At 37.3% G+C, this 18506-nt stretch overlaps 1 protein-coding gene across 5 annotated transcripts in view; it reads right to left on the bottom strand.

Moving 5' to 3' along the window:
* Positions 1-18506, bottom strand: part of CCSER1 (coiled-coil serine rich protein 1) — a 1404567-nt gene that overhangs the window by 776734 nt on the left and 609327 nt on the right. For all 5 annotated transcript variants that reach the window (XM_043438592.1, XM_043438589.1, XM_043438594.1 and 2 more), the window contains one exon: positions 18307-18384. In XM_043438592.1, the coding sequence (XP_043294527.1) occupies positions 18307-18384 (78 nt within the window). The remainder of the gene's footprint in view (positions 1-18306; positions 18385-18506) is intronic.

The raw sequence follows: 18506 nt of genomic DNA, 5'->3' as shown, positions 1-18506 counted from the left end.
GTACCTGACTCTTTGAGATCCCACGGACCGTAGCCTGCCAAGTTCCTCTGTCCATGGAATTTTCCAGGCAAGAATACTGGAGTGGGTTGCCATTTCCTTTTCTAGGGGATCTTCCCGACCCAGAGATCGAACCCTGTTTCTTATGTCTCCTGCAATGGCAGGCAGAGTCTTTATCACTGTGCCACCTGTGAAGCCCTCCACAGTGTATATGAAATGGTAATGCGAAGATAAGAAATGAGCACTAGATGCACTATACATGAGACCAATTGGTTAAATTATCATTAATTATGATATCCTCATAAATATAGTATTAATCCTAAGCCAGTTCCAGTATCTGGCATCTGCATCACATTTTAAAAGAGAGCTTATTAATATTGGTGTGCAGAACAATGACTGCCACCTATTACCTCAAACCAAGGTTTCTAGATAGACACTTGGGACCAGTGGGTATTGAGGAACAAGGCACACGATTCAGGTCAACTGTTTCCAAGTAAAACAGTCCTGGTTTCATGTTGGCACCGAGAACAAATATTTCAGTGACGGCAATCCACTCTGAAATGGAGCCCCAAACCAAGGTTGAGGTCATAATGACTTAATTTCTTAAAATTCTTTTTTTTTTTTTTTCCCCCAAGAAAAGCATGAAGTTTTTTTTCCCCAAAATTTGAAGGCTTTTATTGGCTTTGGGATTTTGCCAACAATAATTCAATATCCTCCTTTTTATGTACATAAAAGTCAAAACTGTTTCACATTCCGTACCTTAATTCTTTCCTCCTATTCTGGAGAACTCAAAAACATTAGGAGAAATCTAAGGCAGCAACCTATGCAAAAATGAAGAAACTCAATGCAATTTAAATTTAAGAAAGAATGTGCAAGATGGGGTTGGGATAGGACAGAGTATGCTGATATTTACTTTTAGCTTCTATTAATACTGAAAAGTTCTGTGTCTCACAAAGAGTTGGAAAGGACTTAGTGACTGAATAACAAAAATAACATTTATTCAAATTTATCTTGACAAAAACAGAAGGAAAAAGTTAACATAAAATAATACTGTACAAACTTAATATAGATAGTATTGTTTGGTAGTTGTTATTTCAATTTGGGCTTCTCAGGTGATGCCAGTGGTAAAGAACCCACCTGCCAATGCAGAAGATATCAGAGAAGGGTTCAATCCCTGGATCAGGAAGTTATCTGGAGAAGTGAGTGGCAATCCACTCCAGTATTTTTGCCTGGAAAATCTCACGGACAGAGGAGCCTGGCAGGCTACAGTCCATAGGTTGCAAAGAGTCAGGCATGACTGAAATAATTTAGCATTTCAATTTTACTCTCAGTGTTTATAATTACAACTTTAAGTAAAATACTTTTATAGCCATAATTCGTTAATATTCTTAACTACAAGATTTTAGGGACTGTAAGTTAATTCAAATATGATGACATTTAAATGAAGTTTTCAAATTTAATCGAAATTAAAATAGCATTGAGTGCACTGATGAATATAGGGAAACATTTAAGGAAAATCTCTTATTTCCTATTTCATTCTCTCAAATAAAAATTCCCTCACAAATGATTCAGAATTTAATAGCACTGGAAACTAGATTAATAAAGGAATATCACATATTTATATGGTACATTAAAAATTGCTCCAAAGCTTTGTCATTCTCCAACAAGAGGTGCAATTTATTTTTCTTTCCCTTGGGTCAGGGAAAGATTTAACATAGCGGTCTTCAGTCTGTCTGTTATGGACGGAATTGTGTCCCCTGAAAATTTTCAGGCTGGAGTTTCAACTCCCCGTACATCAGAATGTAACCATATTTGGAGATGAGATCTTCAAAGGGATACCCTGCTGGGGGCAGTGCAGGGTAGGGGCTTCTAACCCCAGATGACCTGTGTCTTTCTGAGAGGAGGAAGAGATACCTGGGGATGTGCATGCACAGAGAAGACTCCGTCAATCTCTACGTAATGATGCCTACTGTTTGCAAATTCAGGAAGATAGCAAAAGAGGTAAAAATAAAAAAATGTAGATAATCTTAGTAAAAGGAATAATCTATCATATTGTTCTTTGTTTTGATATCACACATACAATCTATTAACAAATTCTGATGACTCAGATTCAAAACATGTCTAAAATCTCACCAGTGCTTATCCACTTAACATTTAACCACTTATCTCTCACCTCTAAGAGCTTTGCCTTTCTTCTTCTACCATGCCCTTTTGCTGCCTACATCTATATGAAAATCAGAGTAATAGTTCTAAAATAAATTCTGATTATGTCATTCTTTTTTCCCAGAACACTTCAGTTGTTTCCCATCTCATAGAAAGTAAGATTCCAAGTCCTTACCACAGCCTATAAGGACTTCCATGCTTTGGTTTCTCTCTGATTTGGTCTTGTATTACCTGTACAGTCATTCAGTCTGTTCCAGACATAGTGACACTCCTGCTAATCCTAAAAGTTCAAATGTTCTCTTGTTTGATGACTTTAGCACTTGTCTTCAAGTCTCTTTCCATAGAGAGATGACAGCTTTCTTGTTTTTCTCATTTAAGTCTCTGCTAAAATATCCCCTTATCAGAGTAACATTCTTTGACCATGATTTTTGAAAGAGCCACACTTTTTTTTTCTTTTTATTTTTTTATTGAAGGATAATTGCTTTACAGAATTTTGTTGTTTTCTGTCAAACCTCAACATGAATCAGCCATAGGTATACATATATCCCCTGCCTTTTGAAACTCACTCCCATCTCCCTCCCCATCCCACCCTTCTAGGTTGACACAGAGCCCCTGTTTGAGTTTCCTGAGCCAGACAGCAAATTCCCGTTGGCTATCTATTTTACATATGGTAATGTAAGTTTCCATGTAACTCCATACTTTTCACCGTCTCCTCCCCTCACCCCATGTCCATAAGTTGATTCTCTATCCTGTTTCTCCATTGCTGCCCTGTAAATAAACTCTTCAGTACCATTTTTCTAGATTCCATATATGTGCATTAGGATACGATATTTACCTTTCTCTTTGTGACTCACTTCATTCAGTATAATAGGTTCTAGGATCATCCACCTCATCAGAACTGACTCAAATGTGTTCCTTTTTATGGCCGAGTAATATTCTATTGTGTATATCGACAACACTTCTTTATCCATTCATTTGTCGATGGACATCTAGGTTGCTTCCACATTCTAGCTATTGTAAACAGTGCTGCAATGAACAATGGGATACATGTGTTTTTTTCAACTTTGGTTTCCTCAGGATATATGCCTAAGAGTGGAATTGCTGGGTCATAAGGTGGTTTTATTCTTAGTCTTTTAAGGAATCTCCATACCATCTTCCACAGTGGATGTATCAATTTACATTCCCACCAACAGTACAAGAGCATTTCCTTTTCTCCACACCCTCTCCAGCATTTATTTTTTGTAGACTTTTTGATGATGGCCAGTCTCACTGGTATGAGGTACTATATAATTTTAGATTTGATTTGCATTTCTGTAATAATGAGAAATGTTGAGCATCTTTTCATGTGTTTTTTAGCCATCTGTATGTCTTTTCTTTGAAGAAATATATGTTTTGGTCTTTTCCCCACTTTTTGACTGGGTTATTTGCTTTTCTGGTATGGAGTTGTATGAGCTACTTGTATATTTTGGAAATTAGCCCTTTGTCAGTTGTTTCATTTGCTCTTATTTTCTCCCATTCTGAGGGCTGTCTTTTCACCTTGTTTATAGTTTCCTTTGCCGTGCAAAAGCTTTTAAGTTTAATCAGGTCTCACTTGCTTACTTTTGCTTTTATTTCTGTTACTCTAGGAGGTGGGTCATAGAGGATCTTGCTTTATGTCATTGAGTGTTCTGCCTATATTTTCCTCTAAGAGTTTTATAGTTTCAGGTCTTACACTTAGTTATTTAATGCATTTTGAGTTTATCTTTGTGTATGGTGCTAGGAAATGGCCAAATTTCATTCTTTTACATGTAGCTGTCCACTTTTCCCAGCACCATTTATTGAAGAGGTTGCTTTGCTCCATTGTATATTCTTGCCTCCTTTGTCAAAAATAAGTTACCCATAGGTACACAGGTTTATTTCTGGGCTTTCTATCTTGTTGCATTGGTCTATATTTCTGTTTTTATGCCAGTACTATACTGTCTTGATGACTGTAGCTTTGTAGTATAATCTGAAGTCAGGAAACTCAATTCCTCCAGCTCCATTCTTCTTTTCCAAGCCTGCTTTGGCTATTCGGGGTCTTTTATGTTTCCATATGAACTGTGAAATTCTTTGCTCTAGTTCTGTGAAAAAATGCCATTGGTAATTTGATAGGGATTGCACTGAATTTATAGATTGCATTTGGTAGTCATTTTCACAATATTGATTTTTCCTATCCAAGAACATGGAATCTCTCTCCATCTGTCTAATGTTTTCTTTGATTTCTTTCATCAGTGTCTTATAATTTTCTGTGTACAGTTCTTTTGTCTCCTTAGGTAAGTTTACTGCTAGATATATACTTTTTTGTTGTTGTAATGGTGAATGGGATTGATTCCTTAATTTCTCTTTCTGATTTTTCATTGTTAGGATATAGAAATGCAAGTGGTTCCTGTGTATTGATTTTGTATCCTGCAACTTTTCTAAATTCACTGATTAGCTCTAGTAATTTTTCTGATACTATCTTTAGGGTTTTCTGTGTATAGCATCATGTCATCTGCAAACAGTGAGAGCTTTATTTCTTCCTTTCTGATCTGCAGTCCTTTTATTTCTTTTTCTTCTCTGATTGCTGTAGCTAGGACTTCCAGAACTATGTTGAATAATAGTGGTGAAAGTGGACACCCTTGTCTTGTTCCTGATCTTAGGGGGAATGCTTTCAGTTTTTCACCATTGAGAATAACGTTTCCTGTAGGCTTACAAATGTGGCCTTTACTATGTTGAGGCCAGTTCCTTCTATGCCTATTTTTTGAAGAGTTTTAATCATAAATGGGTGCTGAATTTTGTTAATTCAGCAAAAAGCCTGTTAATGCAGGCTTTTTCTGCATCTATTGAGATTATCATATGGATTTTATCTTTCAATTTGTTATTATGGTGTATCACATTGATTGATTTGTGAATATTGAAGAATCCCTGCAATTCTGGAAAAAAATCGATCTTGATCATGGTATATGAGCTTTTTGATGTATTGGTGAATTCTGTTTGCTAAAATTTTGTTGCTCTTTTTGCATCTATGTTCATAAGTGATATTGGCCTGTAGTTTTCTATTTTTGTGTTCTCTTCGGTTTTGGTATCAGGGTGATGGTGGTCTCATAGAGTTTAGAAGTGTTCCTGCCTCTGCAATTTTTGAAAGAGTTTTAGAAGGATAGGCATTAACTCTTCTCTAAACGTTTGATAGAATTCTCCTGTGAAGCCATCTGGCCCTGGGCTTTTGTTTTTGGGGAAATTTTTTATCACAGCTTCAATTTCAGTGCTTGTAATTAGTCACTCCAGCACTGGAACAGCAGCTGTGTGGCTCTGGTGCAGCGGCTGGACAGCTCTAGAGCAACACTGAGGAGACACCCCATGCCCAAGGGCAAAGGAGAAGCCCGAGAAAGACGGTAGGAGTCGGGAAATCACCTTTAGAATCAAACCCCATACCTGCCAGAGACACTCCGAGGGCTCAAACATACATTGTGCACCAGGACTCAGAGACCCACAGAGACTGAGACAGAACAGTATTTGAGTATCTTCTGAGGAGGTACAGGTCAGCAGTGGACTGCTTCAGGGGAAGGGGCGCTGGGTGCAGCAGACCTGGGTATGGCATAAGCCCTCTTGGAGGAGGTCACCATTAAACCCACCATAGAGCCCCCAGAATTCACACATGACTGGGAAACAGACTCTTGGAGGCACAAACAGAAGCTTGTGCACACCGGGACCCAGGAAAAAGGAGCAGTGACCCCACCAGAGACCGACCCGGAATTGCCCGTGAATTTCCAGGAGTCTCCGGCGGAGGGGTGGGTTGGCGGTGGCCTGCTGCAGGACTGGGGCGCTGAGTACAGCAGTGCCTGCATAGGACCTTTTGAAGGATGCTCCATTATCTTCACTACCTCCACCATACTTTGGCCCCAGGTCAAATAACAGGGAGGGAACACAGCCCCACCCATTACAGAAAATTAGATTAAAGATTTAATGAGCATGGCTCTGCCCATCAGAACAAGACCCAGCTTCCCCCTCAGTCAGTCTGTCCCAGCAGGAAGCTTCCATAAGCCTCTTATCCATCTTGATCAGAGGGCAGACAGACTGAAAACCACAATTACAGAAAACTATCCAATCTGATCACATGGACCACAGCTTTGTCTAACTCAATGAAACTATGAGCCATGACATATACAGCCACCCAAGACAAATGGGTCATGATAGAGATTTCTGACAAAACATTGTACACTGGAGAAGGGAATGGCAAACCACTTCAGTATTTTTTCCTTGAGAATGTCATGAACAGCTCAGTTCAGTTCAGTTGCTCAGTTGTGTGCGACTCTTTGTGACCCAATGAACTGCAGCACACCAGGCCTCCTTGTCCATCACCAACTCCTGGAGTCCAACCAAACACATGTCCATCAAGTCGGTGATGCCATCCAACCATCTCATCCTCTGTTGTCCCCTGCCCTCAATCCTTCCCAGCATTAGGGTCTTTTCAAATGAATCAGCTCTTCACATCAGGTGGCCAAAGTATTTTATAGCTATAGAAACTATGTTGCAGAATTTTAGATCCCTTGTCCAAGGTTACACACTAGTAAGTGGTGGAGCCAGGACTGGAACCCAGGGTGACAATATACAATATACTTGACATATTCCTTTTCCTATTTGGAACCAGTCTGCTCTAACTGTTGCTTCCTGACCTAATACAGATTTCTCAAGAGGCAGGTCAGGTGGTCTGATAGTCCCATCTCTTTAAGAATTTTCCACAGTTTCTTGTGATCCACACAGTCAAAGGCTTTGGCATAGTCAATAAAGCAGAAGTAGATGTTTTCCTGGAACTCTCTTGCTTTTTTTGATGAGCCAATGGATGTTAGCGTTTTGTTCTCTGGTTCCTCTGCCTTTTCTAAATCCAGCTTGAAAATCAGGAAGTTAACGGTTCATGTACTGTTGAAGCCTGGTTTGGAGAATTTTGAGCGTGTGAGATGAGTGCAATTGTGCAGTAGTTTGAGCATTCTTTGGCATTGTCTTTCTTTGGGATTGGAATGAAAGCTGGCCTTTCTAGTCCTGTGGCCACTGCTGAGTTTTCCCAATTTGCTGGCATACTGAGTGCAGCACTTTTACAGCTTCATCTTTTAGGATCTGAAATAGCTCAACTTTAATTACATTACCCTCACTAGCTTTGTTCGTAGTCATGCTTCCTAAGGCCCACTTGACTTCTCATTCAGGGATGTCTGTCTCTAGGTTGGTGATCCACTATCATGATTATCTGATTCGTGAAGATTGTTTGTACACCTCTTCTGTGTATTCTTGCCACCTCTTCTTAATATCTTCTGCCTCTGTTAGGTCCATAGCATTTCTGTCCTTTATTGTGCCCATATTTACATGAAATATTCCCTTGGTATCTCTAATTTTCTTGAAAAGCTCTCTAGACTTTCCCATTCTATTGTTTTCCTCTGTTCCCTTGCACTGATCACTGAGGAAGGCTTTCTTATTTCTCCTTACTATTCTTGGAACTCTGCATTCAAATGGGTATATCTTTCCTTTTCTCCTTTGCCTTTAGCTTCTCTTCTTTTCTCAGCTATTTGTAAGGCTTTGTCAGACAACCTTTTTGCCTTTTTGCATTTCTTTTTCTTGGGGATGCTCTTGATCACTGCCTCCTGTATAATGTCACAAACCTCCGTCCATAGTTCTTCAAGCACACTGTCTATCAGAACTAACCCATTGAATCTATTTCTCTCCTCCACTGTATAATTGTAAGACATTTGATTCAGGTCATACCTGAATCTTCTAGTGGTTTTCCTGAGTTTCTTCAATTTAAGTCTGAATTTGGCAAATAAGGAGTTCATGATCTGAGCCATAGTCAGCTCCTGGTTGTTTTTACTGACTGTATAGAGGTTCTCCATCTTTGGCTGCAAAGAATATAATCAGTCTGATTTCAGTGTTGACCATTGGTGATGTCCATGTGTAGAGTCTTCTCCTGTGTTGTTGGAAGAGGGTGTTTGCCATGACCAGTGTGTTCTCTTGGTAAAACTCTATTAGGCTTTGCCCTGCTTCATTCTGTACTCTGAGGCCAAATTTGCTTGTTACTCCAGGTGTTTTGTGACGTCATACTTTTGCATTCCAGTCCCCTATAATGAAAAGGATATCTTTTCTGGGTGTTAGGTCTAGAAGGTCTTGTAGGTCTTCATAGAACCATTCAACTTCAGCTTTTTCAGCAAATCTGGTCAGGGCATAGATTTGGATTACTGTGATATTGAAAGGTTTGCCTTGGAAATGAACAGAGATCATTCTGTCGTTTTTGAGATTGCATCCAACTACTGCATTTCAGACTCTTTTGTTGACTATGACAGCTACTCCATTTCTTCTAAGGGATTCTTGTCCACAATAATAGATATAATAGTCATCTGAGTTAAATTCACCCATTCCAGTTGATTTAGGTTCACTGATTCCTAAAATGTCAGTGTTCACTCTTGCCATCTCCTGTTTGACCACTTCCAATTTGCCTTGATTCATGGACCTAACATTCCAGCTTCCAGTGTAATATTGCTCTTTACAGCATCGGACTTTACTTCCATCACCAGTCACACCCACAACTGGGTGTTGCTTTTGGTTTGGCTCCCTGTCTTCATTCTCTCTGGTGTTATTTCTCCACTGATCTCCAGTAGCATATCAGACACCTACTGACCTGGGGAGTTCATCTTTCAGTGTCCTATCTTTCTGCCTTTTCATACTGTCCATGAAATTATGCTGTTTGTCTGTGTATTTTATTCTTTAATTCTTCTAGGTCTTTGTTAACCGATTCCTGTAATTTCTCCATTTTGTTTTCAAGGTTTCTGGCCATCTTTACTAACATGATTCTGAATTCTTTCAGGTATTTTGCCCATTTCCTCTCCACTTACTTGGGCTTCTGTGTTTCTAGTTTGTTCCTTCATTTGTTTAGTACTTCTCTGCCTTTTCATTATTTTGTTTTTAAGTTTATTGTGTTTGAGGTCTCCTTTTCCCAGCCTTCATGGCTGAATTCTTTCTTCCTTTTGTTTTCTGCTCTCTGAAGTTTGGTCCAGTGGTTTGTGTAAGCTTCCTGTGGAGTGAGATTTGTGCTGAGTTTTTGTCTGTTTGTTTTTTCCTCAGATGGGCAAAGCTGAGTGAGGCGCCAATCCTGTTTGCTGATGATTGGGTTTGTATTTTTGTTTTGATTGTTGTTTAGATGAGGTGTCCTGCACAGGGTGCTACTGGTGGTTGGGTGATGCCATGTCTTGTATTCCAGTGGTTTCCTTTGTGTGAGTTCTCACTATTTGATTCCTGCTAGGGTTGGTTCTCTGGTAGTCTAGGTTCTTGGAGTCAGTGCTCCCACTCCAAAGTTTCAGGGTTTGATCTCTTCCATGCAGTGACGCCCATCCACTTGTGGAGAAATTAAGCAGCATGACTCACATGTATAAATCTGAACTCTAGAGACACACATTTTAAAGTCAATTCCTATCTTCCAAATTTGGTGTTATTTTTTTGTAGCATTTATTATCCCTATCTGACATGTTATATATTTATCTGTTTACTATCTATCACTCCTCACTAGAACCCAAATATCATGAAAACAAGAATTCAGTCTGTGTTTTTTTACACTGAAGCACCAGTATATAGGCTATCACCAAGCACATGGTAGGTATTTTATAAACTGATTCATCAACAGATGAATAATTAATAGACAGCCTCATCAGAAATCAACCAAAAATGTAGAAAATACCATTTTACACTTTCTTAGACATCTAAAAAGTGATTTCAGTAATAAAAAGAGGCCATTAAATTCAATAAATGAAAGATAACAGTAAATACAAAAAATCTTAACCAATGCAAGATGAACAACAGATGATCCTATGAGGTCACGCCACTACCTGACTCCTCTTCCTCACAGTCTTCAACTCAGCTCTTTTCCACTATGGTGTTTTAGACAAAATAAAGAAACACTACTATATTGTTATTATAACATGTGAAGAGGAAAATACCAACAGTGCTTTGCTCACAGTAGGTTTTTCCCAGAATCTTATGTGATTAAACAATGTTCAGGGCTTCTCTGGTGGCTCAGGGGTGAAGAATCCAACTGCCAATGCAGGAAACATGGATTCGATCTCTGATCCTAGATGATCCCACATGCCATTGAGCAACTGCTGAATCTGTGCTCTAGATCTCAGGAACCGCAACTACTGAAGCCTTTGTGCCTAGAGCCCATGCTCCACAAGAGAAATCTCCCAGTGAGAAGCACTTGCACTTCAACAAAGAGTAACCCCCACTCTCCACAACTAAAGAAAAGCCTTTGTATCAATAAAGACCCAGCACAGTCAAAAATAAATAAATAAATAAAGCTTTAAAACAAAACAAAACAAAATAAAACAATGTTCCTTCAGTGGAGATTGTATTTAGGAAGTTATCAGGTTAAGGCACAAGGGAGGTTTTGTGAATAAAGAAAAATACACTGTAGTGTGGTCTTTTAGAAAGATACAATACATTCTGTGATTACACAAACTATTATGTATTTGTTTTTTCCAAGTAATTTTTATCATATCTACCAGTTTTCCCTTAAGACAAATTCATTATATTTACTCTTTCTCCCTCATTATTAACAAACATTTCCATTATTTATTTTTTTTTGTAATATATACAATATATAAGATATATAAGAGCTCATAAGAACTCAGATGAATACTCAAGGATATAAAATAAACATCATGCCTTCGAGGAAAGAACATGAAGCACCATTCTTCGTCAAAGACTTTACATATCTATTCTTACGTCTAGAAATGGAATAGAAGGAGTTGAGAAAAATATTTGCTTCATGTTACTTCTAATATATATGATTTTTCTTGCTTTAAACTTAGAGATATCTCTTCTGCAAAAAAATAATAGTGATTAAAATTTTTATCACTTTTGTTATTTGGTTGCTAAGTCATGTCCGACTCTCTCCAACCCCATCGACCGTAGCATGCCAGGCTCCTCTGTCCTCCGCTGTCTCCCAGAGTTTGCTCAGGTTCATGTTCATAGTGTCGGTCATGCTATTAGCCATCTTATCCTCTGCTGCCCCCTTCTCCTTTTGCCTTCAATCTTTCCCAGCATCAAGGTCTTTTTCAACAACTCGACTCTTCCCACTAGATGGTTAAGGCATTCAGAATTAGTCTTTCCAAACAACAACCAGCATTGATTTCTTTTAGGATTGACTGGTTTGTCCTCCTTTCTGTCCAAAGGAATATCAAGAGTCTTTCCAGCACCACAATTCAAAAGCATCAGTTCTTTGGCGCTCAGACTTCTTTATGGGTCCAACTCACATCCATACAAGACTACTTGAAAAATCACAGCTTTGTCTATATGGGAACTTTGCTGGCAAAGTGATGTCTCTACTTTTTAATATGTTAAGTTTGTCATAGCTTTCCTTTCAAGGAGCAAGTGTCTTTTAATTTCATGACTGCAGTCACCGTCTGCAGTGAAACTGGAGTGCAAGAAAATAAAGTCTGTCACTGCTTCCACTTCTTCCTCTTCTATTTGCCGTGAAGTTATGGGGCTGGGTGCTATAATTTTAGTTTTTTAATGTTGAGTTTCAAGCCAGCTTTTTCACTCTTTTCTTTCATTCTCATCAAGAGGCTCTTTAGTTCCTTTTCACTTTTGCTATTAGAGTAATATTATCTGTATATCTGAGGTCACTGATATTTCTCCCAGCAATCTTCATTCCAGCTTGTAATTCATCCAGCCTGCCATTCTGCATAACGTCCTCTGTATATAAGTTAAATAAGCAGGGTGACAACATACAGCCTTGCTGTACTCCTTTCCCAGTTTTGAACCAGTCTGTTCTTCCATGTCTGCTTCTAACTGTTGCTCCTGGACCCACATACAGGTTTCTCAGGAGATAGGTAAGGTGGTCTAGTACTCTCCTAAGAATTTTCCACAGTTTGTTGTGGTCCACAAGCCAAAGGTTTTAGCATAGTCAGTGAAGCAGAAGTAGATATTTTTATTTTTTGCTTCCTCCATGATCCCACAAATGTTGGCAAATTGATCTCTGGTTCCTCTGCCTTTTCTAAACCCAGCTTCACATCTGAAAATTCATCAACAACAGAAGGATCTTGGTTCATTTCCACATGAACCATTTAACATCATAGTAACCCAAGTCTATGCTGCCAACCACTGATGCTGAAGAATCTGAAGTTGACAGGTGCTATGAAGACCTACAACATCTTCTAGAACTAACACCAAAACTCATGTATCATTTATTATGTGCTATTCTAAGCACTTTCTATTTAATAACTCATTTGACTTTACAAGAAGCCAGTGAAGAATTGGTTGCTTTTCTTCCCATTCTATTGATGGAGGAATTGGAACACAAAGTAAATGGCTCAAGGTCATACACACAGGGGCAGAACTGAGATTTGATTTTAGGAAATCTCTTAACTGGGCTATATTGCCTCTAAGGTTCCCAATTCTTTTTTCTAGTTTCTTGAAAATAAATATTGTTCTTAAAATAAAACCACGTGATCATTATAGAAACTATAGGAAAAATAAGTATAGTTCATCCAAGTAATTGATGGTGGATCACTGTATATTTTCTGCTATTTTCCTACCCAATATTTATTTTATATAATTGAGAGGAAACTATGTGTGTTACTACATGTTACTAAATCCTGAGTTTAGGCTATATATAGTCAAACATATCATAACATCTCTGCATTGCATGGCAGCATAAAATTTTGGAGACCTTTATATATTTTTCTATTTCTTCTTTTCTGTCCTCTGCTTAAATAAGACGGTTCTACGCTTCTTAAAATAAGGTGTATGTATCAGGGGACAAGAATCTTCAGACAGTTGTTTTTCTCAGCTCCAAAAAGTACATGGATAACACAGGGAACTCTGCTCAATATTATGTAACAACCTAGCAGAATGATATCACTGATTCAACCAACAAGAGTTTGAGCAAACTCTGGGAGATGGTGAAGGACAGGGAAGCCTGGCATGCTGCTGTCCACGGGGTCGCTAAGAGACAGACATGACTTAGTGACTGAACAAGTAGAAAAACAATTTGAAAAAGAATAGACATATGTATATGTATAACTGAATCACTTTGCTATCCTCCTGAAGTTAACACAACATTGTTAATCAACTCTACTCCAAAATAAAATAAAAGGGTCAAACAAATAAACCTAAACAACAACAAAAAAGTACATGGAAGAGATGTTTCCAGTGCTCTTGCTGGTTGGAGGAAAGAGGGATAACTGAGGGAATTAGGAAGAAAGAAAGCTTCTCTAGTCTAGATTAAATGGTGATTTCTGGGGATGAAGAAAAGTAGTCAGAGAACCTTGGATTTCTGTAGGAGAGGAGTCCCAAGTAGAACATCAGTTCCATTCTGGGTCAGCTACCGGGAACGATGGTTAGACTTCAAGGAGGCTGGTTCCACTGTGGATTTTAGGCACTGGAAAACCAACAACTTTACACATGCCAGGAATGCAGTGTCACAGAGAAGTAGCAGTCAATGGGCCAAGAAAGCAATGGTTTATTCTTGTTTTCAGACTTTGAAAGTGGTGCATGGAGGATACTCTTGGTACACTTTTGAAACAACATCTAATAGAAGGTGAGATGAATGTGTTCCTTTCCTGTTGACTATAGGATAAGGATGAGAGGATAAGGGAAGATAATTATACCTGTTTCTAATTTATCTAATCAAAGAAAAGATGTTTTCTGGATTAAAAGGCATTAAAATGTATATAGCAGGTCTTATTGAAGAAGAAATAAATTTAAAAATATGTGATGGAACTCCCTTGTGGTCCAGTGGTTGGGAGTCTACCTGTCAAAGGCGGGGGTGCGAGTTTGATCCCTGGTCCAGGAAGATTCCACATGCCGCTGGGTAGCTGAGTCCATGCATCACAACCATGGAGCCCACACTCTAGAGACCAGGAGCTGAAACTCCTAGGCCCATGTGTCACGGCCACTGAGTCTCACAGGCCCTACAGCCTGTGTGCTGAAACAAGAGAAGCCACTGCAATGAGAAGGCCATATACTGCAATGAGAGAAAGTCTGCATGCAGCAATGAAGATCTAGCCCAGCCATAAATAAATAAACAAACAAATAAGCAAGATCTGTGAGAACAACAACAACAACAAAAATGTGATGAAAGTGATTGGCAAAAAGAACCTGGCCCCAGTACCAAGTGTACTACTAGTGGAGGGGTCACCAGGCAGCACAGTGATAAGGAATCTGCTTGCCAACACAGGAGACAGAAGAGATGTGGGTTCAATCCCTGGGTTGGGAAGATCCCTTGAAGTAGGAAATGGCAACCTACTCTGGTATTCTTGCCCGAAGAATCTCACAGACAGAGGAGCCTGGCAGGCTACAATTCATGGAGTTGCAAAGAGTTGGACATGACTGAAGCAAATTAGCACACATGCAGCTTCAAGATTAGTTTCAGGAATGAATTGAAACTGTTAATAACTATGCATATACAAGTAAGTCAACAGTGTCACCCCACTAAAGAACAGCAATATTTGGTGACCCCAAGGCATTTTGGGTGCGGTGTCTCTGACTGAGGCCAACATAGGAAGAGGGGAGGCAGATCAGAGAAATCAGGAAGAATGGCAGAGGAAACAGGCAGGATAGGGTGGAATGGGTACATTACAGTTAGCAATGTCAGCTTGGCTATTCTGCACAAAAACATAAAACTTTTAACTAACAGTTAAGCAGTCTACTCCCTTTTTCCTCCTATCAAGTCCCACTTAATTATCTTGCACTATTAAGATTCTATTATTGTTATTTGATAAAATATTATCCCCACCCATGTGAAATTAATTATCCCTTGGCCTTTCCACAACAATATAGTGGCGTGTGTCACACCACAAATGTATATGTTTTACGTAATGATGAATAACACTATTAAAAATGAGGTTACACATTTGTCCTTTGTTTCCAAATGTATGTCAGTAAGAGTAGTATGCCCAATTATAAAAACCTAGACTCCTAGAAACTTCTCAGAAGCAAGAGTCAAACTGGGAAATCTGTGAGTTTATTACTTGTGGTATATATGGAGGCTTGTGAATTATACATCTTTTTCTATAAAGGGCTTCCATGGCCAAATGTGAAGAGGGAATGTTGACTATGGTGAACTGGTATCCATGTGCCTTGTCCACCTGGAGAAACCCTACTTATCTTTGATCAATCACTTCTATCTGGGGAAAAAAAAAAGAGGCACTGAGTTCCCAGATCTTGCAAGTGATTAAGAGAAGATAGATGAATGTTTGCAAAAACTTTCCTAATTTCTGAAAGACTAGGCCAAACAAAACACCATAGCAATGGGTTTTAAATAGTAAGCACAAGAAGTTTAGCATGAGGTGAATTGTTCTGTACGGAGAAGAGAGTCATAAGTAAGTATATAAGAGCTTGCACTGTTTTTCAGAGCAGATCTGTTTTTGCTTGAAAATTAAATTGAAGCATGTACTCCAACACTAATGAGTGCTGAAAAATACAGTTTTATTATGGGAAAGAAGCATCTGATCCCAAACAAAATTTAATTGTCTTTGATTGCTCTATCTCCAAAGGAGATAATTTACCTCTCTTGACTCCTTGGGAAACTCCAGGATGCTACCAGTTTTCTACTACCTTTAATCTAATAGATCTTACTGTGCTACCTTCCTATTGATAGCCAGCTTCTCATCTGACATTCATCTCAATAACACAGGTAGAGATATTAGTGGGAAGGCAATTATTAGGGATTTGTAACATATGTAACATACCATTTGTCATTATGTCAAATGGTAGGGTTAAAATCAATTTAATCTGAATGTCATTCTAAAGACAGTACTCAAAAGAAAGCATTTACCCTGATAGACACTTGAGCTCAAACAGGGTATCCTCCTCCAACTGTTGTATGAGTGCTTCCAAAACAGAACAAGAAAAGGGATGGAATCCTTTCTTTTATTAACCTAATTACTTCCTAGGAGATAAAGTGGGACTCCCCTGGTGGCTAAGATGGTAGAGAGTCCACCTGCAATGTAGGATACCTGGGTTCAAACCCTCAGTCAGGAAGATCCCTGGAGATAAGGTATAATTTAAGTCTCTCAACCAGCCACCAAAGCTTTCAAAAGCCTTGCTGGTCTAACATCAAGGCAGATGGTTATGGAGTTGGGTGATAAAATCACTATCTTAGAAAACTAAAAGATTAAAGATGATTAGTATCATTTTATTCTTGGGAAATAAAAAGCTATAATAATCTTTTTTTTTTAGTTACCATGTTGATCAAAGATCACATATCAAAAGTTTAAATAAAGTTTTCAACACAAATTAAATACAATAACAGAACTGTTTGGGGTATAGTTGTCAGAAGAGTTCACTGTCTTCTGTTTTTAGTTTTCAACAAGTTTTGTTTGCAATTAAAATGTACTATGCTACTAAAGTATATCTCAAAATAATTTCTTATATTTTGTGTTTAAATAAGGATACATAAGAATTCTATTATTCATTTATATGACAATAATTTATGAAATAAAAATTTTAAAAAGCATATGCAGGAGTTTTATAATTTGAAACATTACTTTTAAATATTTTTTAAATATCAGTGGAATGTTTTTAGGTCTGATAAAATTCTTTTAAAAATATAAATAATATTCCTTTCACAGAAGAAGTGAATTCAGTGGTACTGTAATTATATTGGTTACCAAAAGCCAGTATTATATATCACAAGCACTTTGAAACTTTAATTGCATATAAAACCACTTATACACATTAACATGAGAAAAATATTGATCTCTTAGAACCAGTCAGTGAAACTAACTAAAATAATTATATTTATATTAGCTTTATGTCAGCACATTTTGGAATATAGCTGACCTTTCCTTTTACTTCTATTAAAAATACATTAATTTTCAAGGAGGGCAGTCATTATCAATATATTAAAAAGAGAAAATGGTTTCTAGTGACACTTTGAGAATTCAATTAAAAACTTGCTAAAAATACAATTCTTCTGTAAATTTTGTCCCATAACCATAAGACAAAATATTAAGGAATAATAAACTTTGAAACATTAGTAGTATTTTCTCCTTTTGTTGTAAAATGGAAAAATAATTCTCAATAAGTGATACAATCAGAACACAATTCATTATTTAACAATTCTCTGATATAACATGAACTTTTAACAATTATATTATCTACCATCAAACAACAAAGCATTTATAATTAGAAAACCAAAGACTTATAACGGAATTTATAACCTATTAATTTCACTTTGACAAAACAGCAAATACTGAGTACTTTATTTGGAAATCCATGGCAGTCATTCTATGAGGTGTGAGCAATATTAAGTCAAATAAGATTTTGTCTTCATATGAAAAGCAATGAGACATTAATGATAAAATAGAAATCATCATAATAAATCCTCAAAAGTATGATGATTTGTCATTAAGCCAAACTAAGACAACTGCACCTAAGAGTATCATCCCAACTTTTCAAGTTTTTTTTTTTTAATTTCCCAAGATCTTAAGGAGTGCCTTTATTTACAATAATCCTAAAGAAATCCAAACATCTATAGTAAACATCTAAAATAGCTGATTTACAAGCTTTGGCTTAAAGAGAAACAATCTTAAATAGCAAAACAAGAAGACGACTTTATATTTTTAATGTATATAGACTCCCAAACTGAAGAAATCTCTAATCATACTTAGCATTAATTATTTTTAAAATGCAATGTTTAGAGGAATGATTATATATTTTAATTTTTGATTTGACCATTAGTCTTTAAAGAATACACAATTAATTAATTATGACCTAAGTCATCAATGAAAATTTAACCAGATAATGAAAGTTTAACCACTGGATGAGTGCTGAATAGTTCATTCCAAACTTATTGCTAAATATAAATAAAAGATTTGAAACCTATAATTCATGTGACATCAAACTATTATAATGAAATCCCCGTCTCTTACATTTAAGACAAAAGTGCTAGATAAAATATCAATTTCTATTCAAAATCTTTACCTTTATTTAGCAACTAGAATGACAACAAACAACAAAATTTTAACATCTGAAACAAGATCCTTACAAGTTAAAGCAGTTAATCTCACCATCTATGCCTGAACTACCTACTTTACACAGCATAATAAATACATTGTAAAGATCCTAAAAATATTGTGAACAACTTTTAAAACATTTAAAAATTATTTTTACCTTGAAAGGCAAAGGCTCTTCAGCAAGAGGACTAACTGGAAGTGAAGTGGTGCTACTTGCTGGGCTCATATCTGTACTCTATAAGAAAAACAAAATTAAATTGAAGAGGTATTTTTATAGTCATTTTTATTATTCCTAATTTATAATCTAACTCTTCTTATTAAAATAAAAAACAAATAAGTAAAAATGTGGTTAGTCGC

Source organism: Cervus canadensis, chromosome 19 (assembly GCF_019320065.1).
Source record: "Cervus canadensis isolate Bull #8, Minnesota chromosome 19, ASM1932006v1, whole genome shotgun sequence".
NCBI lineage: Eukaryota > Metazoa > Chordata > Mammalia > Artiodactyla > Cervidae > Cervus > Cervus canadensis.
The sequence above is the reverse complement of the archived record's forward strand: the minus strand, read 5'-3'. Positions and strand labels throughout refer to the sequence as shown.